The sequence below is a fragment of the Callithrix jacchus genome, chromosome 21, assembly GCF_049354715.1.
Source record: "Callithrix jacchus isolate 240 chromosome 21, calJac240_pri, whole genome shotgun sequence".
Taxonomy (NCBI): domain Eukaryota; kingdom Metazoa; phylum Chordata; class Mammalia; order Primates; family Cebidae; genus Callithrix; species Callithrix jacchus.
In genome coordinates, this window is record NC_133522.1 from 45,867,876 (window position 1) to 45,881,150 (window position 13,275).

Consider the following 13,275-nt stretch of genomic DNA (forward strand, 5'->3'; position numbering starts at 1 on the left):
TTCGCTTAGACAAAATGCAAAGAGTGTCTCATTAAATTAAAAAAGAAACAAAAAAGAAAACCAAATTGATTCCCCCCACCCCTTCACTGACGGCACTCATCCTAATTAACAACAAAAGAAGACCAAATTGAGAACCCAGTTTCTAATGGGAAAGAAAGGTGTGCAAAGGTGACTGTGGTTTTCCCCTGCCCACAAATCGGTGTTCCTTTTAAATTCACAAATAGGCTAATTTCCCCCCACCCTGTTTTCTTTCTTGCCTCTTGTGTGATAGAACTTCCAGTCAGAAGGTTTAATTAATCCCCCCATGCACTTTTGTAGAAAATCAGTAAAAATGCAGTAGCCTGTGAAGATCATAAAACTGGACTTCTTTCCCAAAAAATCAGATGCCCAGGCGGATGGAGCTCACACTCAGACAGAAAAAAAGCAGGAGAGTCTTTGCACTGTCTGTGGTTTCAGTATTTTCTCTTTTTTTTTTAATATATTTTGGCAATTTTCTTTAATTATAAATATTGGAATTCCGTAAAAAAAAGGTAGCTTTGATTGAACTGTTTGAATTGTATTTACAACCGCGTCCACTCATGCTGTCTGTTATACCAGGGTGTAAGATTTTGCGTAAGGATTGTTTCCTTTCAAATGGCCCCGGGAGTCGAGCAGTGATTCTTGGGAGCTGCTCATTTTAGCTGCCTGTCCCAGCTCTGCCCCCTCCCGCTGAGGTAATGTGGCCACGGCCCCCGCCTGCCACGACTGTCCTTCTCTCGTGGAGGAGGCGGAGGAGGCGGCTTCCATCGGGATGGGCTCCAGGACCGTGGGGCGCTTCAGGGTCCGGCTTTTCTGAGGTTCCAAGCACGCTTGTCCTAAGCTCAGGTCCCTGCTGGTGCCTGGACCACCTCGGTTTAACAAAAAGTCCATTCTAAGGTATGGAGGCAAATGTATGAGGTCACCTAGAAAAAGAGATAGGGCAGTTAGTGGGTGTCTTCATTTGGTAAACAAGGCAGAATGCCCTGTGTGCATGTGGGAGGCCACGTGGCGTTTAGAGACGAGAATGCCGCTGCACTGGGCTCCTTTCTCAAGATACTCCATCAGTGCTCACCACAAAGGCAGGTGGAATCATCCTCATACCTCTTCGCAGAGCACGGGAAGAGCTCATTTCCCTACAGTTCATTAACTTACTTGTACATAAATGGAGGAAGGGAGGTAACAGAATCCTTCAAAACACTATCATTGAAAGAAAAACATACATCAAAGGCAACAGTGTCCACTGGGAATGAACCGTGATAGACCAAATCCCGCAGGCGATTGGAAGTATGGGGAAAGCACAAGGTTTGAGGAGAGAGCCAGGGACACTAAGGGAAGAAGGATGGATAGCTGGCTCTCCTCTTGGCAATTCTGTAAAACCTTGTGACCTTGGCCGGCCACTTAGTTATGGGTCTTTATGATGGCTTTGCATGAAAGTGCCACAGCTCATGGCCTTACCAGGCCCTGCCTACCTGCTAACCTTCTGCGTGTGGCTCTTCTGTCTCAGCCGTGCTCTGTATAGAGAGGACAACAGCCTCGACCAGAGTGCTAGTGTTTCTACTCCCTGCTCAAGGTCACTCTGCGTTCTGTGGTGCCCTGGAAACAGAACCTCAGGTCTCCTTCAAGAGCACTGGCTGGGTGTGGTGGCTCATGCCTGTAATGCCAGCACTTTGGGAGGCCAAGGTGGGAGGATCACCTGAGGTCAAGAGTTCAAGAACAGCCAGGCCAACATGGTGAAACCTTGTCTCTACTAAAAACAAAAAAGAGCCAGGTGTGGTGGTGGGCACCTGTAGTCTCAGCTACTGGGGAGGGTGGGGGAAGAGAATTGCTTGAACCCAGATGCAGAGGTTGCAGTGAGCCCAGATTATGCCACTGCACTCCAACCTGGGTGACAGAGCAAGACTCAAAACAAAAACAGAAACAAAAACCAAACCAAAAAGTCCAAAAGCATCTGCTGCAGGGAGGTGCCTTTTCTCTGAGATGCTGCGAGCTGATGACACGCATGACGGGGCTTTCCTCACCGCCCTCCCTGCCCAGTGCAGGGTTTCCCCAACAGGGATCCTTTGCTCAGGGACACCCCGTCGGCCTCACTGCAGCCTTCCCAGAGGTGCGCTGCAGCCTGAGGTGCCTCCTACCCAATCCCTCCTTCCCCTTCTCCCTTCACAAGTGCCAGACCTCTGTTACAGTCCCTGGACTCTCCCCACCACCTCCTGCTTCCTCTTGCTTCCTTCTTCACAAGAATTTCCCCAATAAATTCCTTGCATGTCTAATCTGTCTTGAGAGGCACTTCTCAGAAAACCTAAACTGACACAGCTTCTTTCACCGTCAACTACTGAAAGGTCAACTCTGACCTCTCATTACCAAATTCTCTGGTTTCCCCTTGGTCCCCTTCTACCTGCATTACGGTAACATTTGATGCTGTTGGCCCTCTCAGCTGCCATGGCACCGTGGTCTCCCAGATCTCCTCCTACATCTCTGGACACCCCGTCTCAGTTTCCGTGACTGGATCCTTTTCTCTGTCTTTCCTCTAAATACTGTGTTCCCAGTGGCCTGCTCTCAGCCCTCTCTTGAAAGGCTTGGCTGCTTTCCTCATCTCTTTATAAAGAGCTTCCCCATCTATCTTTTCCATTTTGCTTTCTCCTGAGCCCTAGATGTGAATTTCAGGTGCTTTACTAGGCATTTCCACACAAATGTCCATCTGGAATTCTGAATGCCAAGTCTACCAATTCAGTTCATGAAGGCCAACCGCATCCCCTCCCGATCCCAAACGCTGCTTCTCCCCTTTGTGCTCCATCTTGTGTAATGCTATCAGCATCTCTCCATCCTTGAAATCTCAGAGGCTTCTCTGACACCTTTCTCTCCAGGTTAATTCTACTTGCAAAATATCTGTTGACTCCTTTCTTTTTTTATATTTTTAAAGAGAGATAGAGTCTTGCTCTGTTGCGCAGGCTGGAGTGCAATGGCGCATTCATGGCTCACTGTAGCCTTAAACTCCTGGGCTCAAGCAATCTCCCATACCAGCATCCAGAGTAGCTAGAGCTGCAGGCACACACCACCATGCCTGGCTAATCATTATTATTATTTTTAAAATGTTTTGGAGAGACAGGGTCTTGTTTGGTTGCCCAGGTTGGTCTCAAAGTCTTGGCCTCAAGCGATGCTCTTGCCTCAGCTTCTCAAAGCTCTGGGATTACAGGCATGAGCCACCTGGCCTTGACTCCTTCTCATTCCCATCTTCGGCGCCATGTTTCAAGGCTTTAATACATCCCATTATCGCCTTGCAATGCATGAGCACAATTAGGGCTCAGCCACCAGGTCCACTTTGCAACCAACACTGTGTGGCTCGAGCTGGACTGACCCTGGCTCTGAGTTTCGGCTGTTCTGGTATAGGCAGTGTGCATTCTCCAGCCCACTGCTTCCCCCTTTTCTCTCTTTGAGGTACAGGCAGACAAGGGGCATCTGTGCAGCACACTCAGATGAGCCCAAAAAGCTGTTTCTGGCCAGCTCGAGGTCTGAGGGACTCACTGTCTTGCACACCTATAACTCATGACATACCAGGTGCAAAACTGGCTAGAGAATGGGTTGGTGGTATGTGGTCCTGGAGCAAGGGCCCAGGGAATAGGATGTGCAGAGAGAAAGATATGATGATGATCTCAGCTCAGGAGCAGCTGGAGGATGTAAGAGAGGGAAGTAAATTGTGAGATACAAACGGGGCCCAAGGAAGGCAGCTTCAGAGTCAATGACAAGTGGGAGTGGTGAGAGAGGAGAAGGGGAGGTGAGAGAGGAGAAGCCTTCCCAGCCTCTAAGCTCGGGAAACCACAGGGATGGTGAAACCACTATCTGTGAACGGGTGGATAGGGAAAAGATCACACTTTGGTGGCAAAAGATGAAAGGTTTAGTTTCAGACCTATTAGGTTTGATGCTGCTGGGGACATTCAAGACAAGATGTCTAGTAGGTATGTTTATCATAGAACGTAGCTCTAGGATGACTCTCTCATCACTTTCTGAATCTAAAGTAACTGAACATTCTTGTTTCTTTTGCTTCAAAATATTCCCTGCCTTCCTTATTTTACTGTATGCTAACAGTAGTTAACTGAACCTTCCTCATCCAGCCCCTTTGGGCCCGTGGGCTCTGAAGGGGCAGGCTAAGGGGATCTGAGACCACCTGAGCCAAACAAGGGCTGCCGTTAGCCAGCTGCAGACCTGCTGGACAACGGAAGTGACACGTGTTTAGACAGTGTTTAAAGCCTGAACGTTAGGAAATGCCTTCAAGTTTACCCACGGAAAAAGAATAACCATCATAACAGAACAAAAGGACTACTCAAGAGTGTAAGGGAACTGGCCTGTAATCCGAGCACTTTGGGAGCCTGAGGTGGGTGGGTCACCTGAGTCAGGAGTTCGAGACCAGCGAGGCCAACATGGCAAAGCTCAGTCTCTACAAAAATTAGCTGGATGTGGTGGTGTGTGCCCGTAATCCCAGCTACTTGGAGGCTGGGGCAGGAGAGTCTCTTGAACCTGGGAGTTGGAGGTTGCTGCACCACTGCACCCCAGCCTGGGAAGCAAGAGTGAAACTCCATCTCAAAAATAAAATAAAGCAAAAAAAAGAGCATAAGAGAACTAAAAATAAATATGACAGAGACAAGCCCTAAAAATGCATTTTATACGATTTAAATGAGCACACAAATTTTCAAAATGCTACTATCCTTCTTAAAATTTCTTTTTTTCTGCAAACAACAGGAGCAATGACCTTATTCTCGGGAAATCTATCAAATGATTACCTTGTCCTTGTGTTATTACATTATTGTACCCCTTGGTATTTATTATTTAAAATTTCATTTAGCGTTTTTGGGATGTCTTTATTCTATTAAGTGATGATGAGTAATTATAGGATTTCGTTGGGAATGGCAGCATGTAATTCACTAAATGACCCCAACGACACTGGACTGGGCTCACTAAAATTAAGGGCATTGTAATTCAACACTGGCTTCCTATCGTCAGCTGGATCCAAGGGAAACCCACTGATAGATACCTAGACAGTAAATGAGCCAAATATTCTTATAGGAAGAAATTACATAATTTGGCAATCTTGTAAAAAGGGTTTTGGTAACTCAATGCATCTGAACTTTGGCTTAGAGAAATATGATGGCATGGGGCATACCTATTACAGACACTAACGTGGAAGGTTCAGGAATATCTTGTCGTATAGGATAGCTTTGTTCCTGAAAGATGAAAGAATTTGATTTTTTAAAATTTAATGAAACTTGGTGGCATTGAAAATTACTTATGTTTGTTTATGGTGGTTAATACATTCTTCAGTCTTCTCTAACGAGGGGTTAATTATTTGCAAAAAAAAAAAAAAAGTCACGAAAGCATTAACAGAGCTGTCATGAAGAAATAAATCGAAAAATTCTTTTGTAATGTGAACATCGTTTTGTATGTGAATCAATACACCTTAACTGACCAATCTTGCAATTTGTAGTTTTATAAATTCAAACTCCTGGAAGTGATTGTCTTTATTCCTAAGAATCTGATAAACATATTATGTTAATACAACTAATATCATTTTTATCATGTTGCTCATATATTTGAGGAAATGCGACAGACATTTACCTTCAGGGTTCTTTAAAAATATAGGTCAAGAATGCCTCATGCTGTGTCTGAGACCCAACTCCATCATGAACACTTGACATATTTGTGATGTCTTGCACAGATTTAGGGATAAATCTGAATTCTAGTGACTCCACATTGAATGCACAGGGCTTATTAAAACCCTACAAAGTAATAGCACTGTGGTCCCTGCTGGATTGCAGACTGCTCAGATCTTAGATTGGAAGGAAAAAACGTGTTTGAAATCAAAAGACAGGACTCATAATATCTGCATTCTGCCTGCAGAGGCTCCCACTTCAGATGTAGTGATCAAGAGCGTCCAGTCGCTGAAATGGACAGGTGAGAAATAAAAATCCTTCATAATGGAAACAGCTCAGTGCTATGTCTTTACATGCAATGCCTGCTTGTGTTTGTTTATGGCAGCTCTGACAAGTATCTCTGAATATCCAATACCTACGATTGATCCAGTTCCTCAGGCAAAGCTCTATGACGTTGTGTGATTCTCTAATTAGCTTCTTTCAACATGTGTATTTTCTGATTAGCTCCCAAAGTAGCCCTTTCACCTGCGTGCACGCTGCAAATGAGTTCTATCAATAATTCATGTGCTTACAGAGAAGACTGCGCCAGAGTAGTCGGCAGTAAGCTCTTATTACAATCACTTATGTCCATTAAATTCCCAGCCCATGTGCTCATCAACAAACTCTCTGAAAACCTGGATTCTCTAACTGTCCTCCTGTGTGCTTCAGATGCCTGCACATACCAAGACAATTCAAATAGTTATTGATCCAGAAAGAGAGATGTGATGTGGGAGACCGTGGTGACCATGGAGACATTGGCACAGCATCCGCTGCCCCAGCACCCTGCCCACCATCTGCCTGTGTCACTTGGGAGAATCTAGCCCTTGGCTTTAATTGTGGGGATGAGGAGTAGAGGTCAGGATGACATTGCCTGCATTTATCGGACTGGTCTAGATCTGGGCTCAGTTTCCTCATTCGTAAAATGGGAATAAGAGCAGAAGCTAGCATAGAGGGCTGTGGTGAAAAGTACTTAGATAACACATGTGAACACTTTCTCTGGATTAAGGAGTCTGTTTCCACAGGGAGCAGGGCCTTCTTGATGTGTCCAGTGCTTCCTAGCTGACCTTTCCCGTGGAAACTCAGTCAGGACCCTCTCCAGCTCTCCCGTGTGTGGAAAGCAGCAGGGATCCAGGAGCCCAGGGTCTTTGAACTTTGTACTTTAAACTCCAGGGTCACCATGTTGGGTCACCACGCCATGGGTACTCACCTCCACTGGACACACATGCCCTCAGCATCCCTGCATATAAATCTATCATTCCCATAAACACTGGCAAACACAAATGCCCAGTCTTAGTACTTGTTTCTGTAAAACCAGCTTTGACAAAATTCACTCATATTTTTGATAATGATTTGCATACTCTATGGCATCACTTCCTCTGCTTGGCTCCTCTCTACCTTTCTCCACATTTCTCCCTTTTCCTTTCTCCCTCCTTCTTTCCTTTCCTCCTTTTTCTTTCTCTCTTTCTCTCATTCCCTCCATTCCTTCATTTATTTTTCTTCTAATATGGTTTGGCTGTGTCCCCACCCAAATCTCATCTTGAATTATAGCCCCAATAATTTCCATGTGTTGTGGGAGGAACCCAGTGGAAGGTAAGTAATCGTGGGGTAGTTTCCCCGTACTGTTCTTATGGTAGTGGGTGAGTCTCACAAGATCTGACAGTTTTATAAGGGGTTTCCCCTTTCACTTGGCTCTCATTTCTCTCTTGCCTGCCACCATGTAAAGTGTGTCTTTCACCTTCCACCATGATTGTGAGGCTTCCCCAGCCACGAGGAACTGTGAGTCCATTAAATCTTTTTTTCTTTATAAATTACCCAGTCTCAGATATGTCTTTATCAGCAGCATGAAAACTTCCTTCCTTCCTTCCCTTCCTCCCTCCTTCTTTCCTTCCTTCCTTTTCTTGTTTTGTTTCCCTTGTGCTAAAACTTTCATCCATGAAATCAAAGGCATAGAGAAGGAGTAAAACATGAAGCAAGAGAGGGACAAGGAGGTAGATGAGTGCACTAATACAGCAAGCTGGGCATAAACATCAAGAAAAGTAAGTGTGTGTGTGTGTGTGTGTGTGTGTATGTATATATATATATATATATGGAAGGGAAAATCTGACTGGCAGAGCAGCATTTTGAAAGGGAAGTTGAGGCATGGAGAAAGAAAGGACTGGTGTTGGCAGGAGGACCCAGCTCATGGTCTGATGACAGGAGGGACTGAGCTGGAACTCTCTTCAACGCCCTCCTCCTGCCCTGCTTACCTACCTGCCTGCACTGCCAGTTCCTTCCCAGTGAGCTAAATCTAGTTACTATCTCCTGCCCAACCCTAGTATGAATACAAAGGCTAACAGAGTCGTGTCTGAGCCTTTGGGACAGGGTCCTCCCGCTGACTTCCATGGACTATAATGGTATATTTGCACAGCATGAACCCACTGTGCTCTGCCCTGAGGCCAATGCCCTTCCCATCAGAGATTCAAACTGAGGGTGAGGGATGAAGAAGGTGGAGATAGCCAAGGAGAGGGAAGGGCTCTGGGAAACTGAGTTCATGGGCTGAGATGCAGGAACAGACTGGGGTCAGAGGAGGCTGAGATGGATGAGCCTGGGTGGGTGTGAGGGAGGATGGATGAGAGAGAGGGGAAGAGACAGAGAGAGAGGAATCAGAGAGATGGAAACACACATATAAAGGGTTGCAGAAGGAAAGAAATATAGCTACACAGATCCGTAGAGACATAAAAATTAGAGACAGAGTCACAAATAGAGAAGGGAAAAGGGACATGGTAACAAACTGGGGCAGTGGTAAGGAGCTGTGGAGGAAGAGGGCACCAGAAAAGTGGGTGTGATGAGAATACATGTGTATTACCCACAGTGAATGGCCCTTGTGGAGCTTTAAAGACGTATGTACCATACAATGACCGCTGGCCCATCCATCACTGGGGCATCCATTTCTCATTCTTTCCTCATCAGCCTTGCCAAAGCCCAGTGCAGATCACAGGCTGCAGCCATCACTGCCTTTCTGGAGGGAGCCCAGGCGGCCGCTTTGACTCCCACCTTGAGAATGAGATGCTTTAGGCATTATTGCTGAGTTATGCTTTATTATTTGACATCATGCTTCACTTTTCATCCTCCTGTTGCTGCCCTTTGGGGACCTTCGGTGCCATTAATGTCTCCAAAGGTTCTGATTAAATAAGTCAGCATTGATTTATCCCTCTTTCCCTAACCGCATTGCATGCTACTATCAGGAGCACCTCCTTGCCTCTGGTCCTGAAACACACAGATTCCTCCTGCAGGACCCACATCCATCAGCAGATATGCACTCAGAGTTTGTCCCCCTCCACAAAGGGTGCATTTGAGCCATGGTTGGCCTGACTGTGTGAAAACTGCTGAGCTAAACCTGCCTCCTTTTAGCTGAAAATCAGGAAAACAAAACTTCCTGAACTTTCTCCATCTATTCAGACACACAATGTTTGAATGTATTTCAGTTCTTGGAAGAAGGATGGCAAAATCAATACTCAAACAACAGGAATGAATCGATTCAGAAAATCTATAATGGATGTACATTCCATTAATTCATCGTCAAACAATGATTCTTGCCATCTCCCGTGCACCATGCTAGGGGAAAACATCTGAACACTAGATCAGAGGCTCTGCACTGAGGGCGATTTTGCCCCTGGGGTCATGTAGCAACGTTTGGAGACATTTCAGTTGTCACAGTGCGGGGGTGGGGGGTGCCACCATTGGTACCTGTTGGTCAGAGGCCGCGGGGGGTGCACAGAACAGCCCCCCACCATGAAGAACGACCTGGCTTCAAACAGTAATGGTGCTGATGTTGAGAAACTCTAGTTTAGATAATCAGAATTCATAATGCCAAGTGATCCTTATTTCTCAATTCTACTTATAAAGCATTGAATTCAACCAGGATAAGTAATTGTACCCCTCAGCCTCAGAATACTAGTCCACAAGGAGTTACAACATCAGTTCTTCAGGTAAGAAAATAAGAGATGATCCAATGGAACTGTAGTCAGAAGGCAAAACCCCCAAGTCTTCCTCCAATGGCACCTGCTGAGGCGAGTGCTGAGTCCAGTGGAAAGACCGCTGGTTACAGAGTGCAGCGCTTAGTGTTGAAATCTGTCTCTGCCTCCGGGTAGTTTTGTGACCCTTTTGAATCTCAGTGTTCTTGCCTTCAGTCAAATGAATGAGGCATGATACTTTCTAAAGGCACCTTGAAGCCTAAAAGAGCCCTTCTTATGCTCTGAGCTATCTCACCTCTGAAAACTGGTTACATATGTCTGTATTGGGAATTTATGGAGAGGTCTAAAACAAATGAAATGCATTTCTGGGGGCCAGATATTCCAAGGCACTTTGTGATAACCCCCTTCCTCCTCCTCTGCAATGCTTTGTTAGTCAGAGGCTGTGAACATGCAGATGCTTTCCCGGATTCATGGGAATGAACATGAATCACAGTTTTTAGGGCTTCAATCTCCTCTGGGACACACAAAAAGGAACTGTCATCAATTTCTAACAAGGTTTGAGATCTATGCCTGGATAGAGCTGAATATTGATGCAAAAGTAAGAAACGAAAGATGCTTTCCTTGAGTTCCAGCAATTTCAATAAAAAACACAGAGATGAGACTTGCAGCAACGCTTCAGTGTCAAAGAGTGGGTTCCCAAAGGGGAGCAGAGTCCTCCCAGACCGGAGACAGATGAGATCTAACACTTTTCTAGTTTAATATTAATGTGGCAGCATGGTAATGAAAACTGGTAAAATAATCTCTCTTGGTAAATGAATCTTCACTCCCAAATGGCAACCAGAAAAAACCCTAAATAAATAATGTGAGACTGACATCAGAGGCCCATGTACAGGCATTCGATTACGATTCTTGGCTCGGACTCAGAGGGCCTCATGCATTTTTAAAGAGCTCATCGATATTGTGATCCTTCTGCTTGCTGGTGAACTTTAAAAGCTCCATTGAGGTATAAAAGTAGGGCTTTGACTTTGCTCATGATTCTTCTCAAATAAAGTCACTCTGAATAAAAGTGGAATTGGAAAATCTTCCCTGGGCTTTGGGCAAGCACAGAACCTAGCAATGGTTTTGGAGTGCCCACTGTGGAACGATCCATGAGATTCAAAGATGTATACAGTTCCCACACAAGAGCCATGAGGACCCACTCACTGGGGACGACCTGAAGCAGAACGCTGTCTGGGGGCTGCCTTTGTTCTGCCATGAAGCTGACAGAGCTGTTTCTATAACAATATACATCTTGAATCAACCCACAGAAGGAGCTGAGTTAGGCTGGACATGAGAGAGTTCCAGACAGAGGGAATGTATATTTGCAGAGTTGTAGGAGGCGAGGAAGTTGAAGGCTGGATACTAGGGGTCAAGGTTGGAGCTGGAGACCAGGGGTCAAGATTGAAGGCTAGAGACAAGGGGTCAAGGTTGAAGGCTAGAGACAAGGGGTCAAGAATGAAGGCTGAAGACCAGGGGTCAAGGTTAGAGGCCGGAGACCAGGGATCAAGGTTAAAGACTAGAGATAAGGGGTCAAGGTTGAAGGCTGGAGACCAGGGGTCAAGATTCAAGGCTAGAGACCAGAGACCAGGGGTCAAGGCAAAGAAGAAATGGCCGACCCTACAGAAGCTTCTAGGTTTCTACCCTGAGAGCAGCAGGAAGCCATAGAAGTGGATGAAACAAGAGAGGGTTGGCTCTTACTGGAGATGATGGCTCATTTCCTCTTTCTGGTTTGGGATAACAGGATGCCATAAGCCTCTGGTTTGGGATACAGGATGCCATAGGCCTCGGTGCCAGCAGAGTGTACAGGTGGCCACACTGGAAGATGATGGTCTTTAATGTCTTCTGCTTCTTCCCTTTCTGTATGCTCCCTGTGCCTTCCTGTGGCTTTAGCTTCTCATGACACCTCACTGGGCTCAGTGTGTGTGTGTGTACATGTGTGCACGCACTCTTGCATGTGTTAATGTGTGTAGGGGGTGACTGTGTGTATGTGTGTGTGCATGCACATGTGTTAATGTGTGTAGGGGTGACTGTGTGTGTGTGCATGCATGTGTTAATGTGTGTAGGGGTGACTGTGTGTGTGCATGCATGTGTTAATGTGTGTAGGGGTGACTATTGTGCGCGTGCATATGTGTTGATGTGTGTAGGGGGTGCTGTGTGTGTACGTGTATGTGTGCGCGCACGTGTTAATGTGTGTAGGGTTGATTGTGTGTGTGCGTGTATGTGTGCGTGCGCATGTGGTAATGTGTGTAGGGAGTGATTGTGTATGTGTGCACACGCATGTGTTGTATGTAGGGGGTGACTGTGTGTGTGCGCGCATGTGTTAATGTGTGTAGGGGGTGACTATTGTGCGCGTGCATATGTGTTGATGTGTGTAGGGGGTGCTGTGTGTGTGTGCGTGTATGTGTGCGCGCACGTGTTAATGTGTGTAGGGTTGTGTGTGTGCGTGTATGTGTGCGTGTGCATGTGTTAATGTGTGTAGGGGGTAACTGTGTGTGTGCATGTATGTGTGCGTGTGCATGTGTTAATGTGTGTAGGGAGTGATTGTGTGTGTGTGTGCGCGCACGTGTTAATGTGTGTAGGGGTGACTGTGTGTGTATGTGTGCGTGCGCATGTGTTAATGTGTGTAGGGAGTGATTGTGTATGTGTGCACACGCATGTGTTGTATGTAGGGGGTGACTGTGTGTGTGTGTGTGCGCATGTGTTAATGTGTGTAGGGGTGACTGTGTGTGTGTGTGCGTGTGCATGTGTTAATGTGTGTAGGGAGTGATTGTGTATGTGTGCACACGCATGTGTTGTATGTAGGGGGTGACTGTGTGTGTGTGCGTGCGCATGTGTTAATGTGTGTAGGGGTGACTGTGTGTGTGAGTGTGTGTGTGCGCATGTGTTAATGTGTGTAGGGGTGACTGTGTATGTGTGCATGCGCGTGTGTTGTGTGTAGGGGGCAACTGTCCTCTGTGAGCTGGACTTTGTATTATTTCCTGGTCCTCTTAAGATTTTCCTGTCTCATGCCTTCAGAACCCATTGCCTGCAGCCTTTGATACACACTACTCTGATAAATGAATGAGACTGCGAGGAGTGTTAATTTAAGATACTAACACTTTTACGTCTTAGGGTACTACCCGGTTTCTTTTTATTCAGGAGATATTCAATCAGGAGGGGTTCAATACATAAATGTCATACATTTGTGTTTGAACCGGGCCTGTCTGAGATGCAGCGAATGTTCCCTTAGCCTGGCATCCTTCTCTCTTGTTGCCTGCAGCACTGGAATCTGGGAGCTGCCTTCTGGTCACTCAGCAGGGCCAATGTGGCCTCTATCCCCACATCACTGTTCTATCAGGTACGCACCTCCCCCATCACTTTCCACCTTTTGAGGAACTGGCGCAGCCCAGGATTTCCCAATGATTAGAACTGAACCCCAATAAGCTACCCAAGAAAAACAGTGAGCCGTTTAAGGGACTCAGAAGTCAGAGAAAAGACAGAACACACAGAATACATGTTCTGGAAAAAGAGGACACAGACACCAGCCCAGCAACTGCAGTAACTAAATGAACCAGCCAGACCACCAGACGAGGTCAGAGGTACAGAGG

General features: G+C 46.1%; 1 protein-coding gene across 2 annotated transcripts in view; it reads right to left on the reverse strand.

Moving 5' to 3' along the window:
- Window positions 1–458: 458 nt before the first annotated feature.
- The window catches only part of DSCAM (DS cell adhesion molecule), an 802,011-nt gene continuing 789,194 nt past the window's right edge, over window positions 459–13,275 (reverse strand). For both annotated transcript variants that reach the window (XM_017967103.4, XM_035283348.3), the window contains exon 33: window positions 459–941. In XM_017967103.4, coding sequence (XP_017822592.1) covers window positions 589–941 — 353 coding nt within the window. In that variant the 3' untranslated portion in view covers window positions 459–588. The remainder of the gene's footprint in view (window positions 942–13,275) is intronic.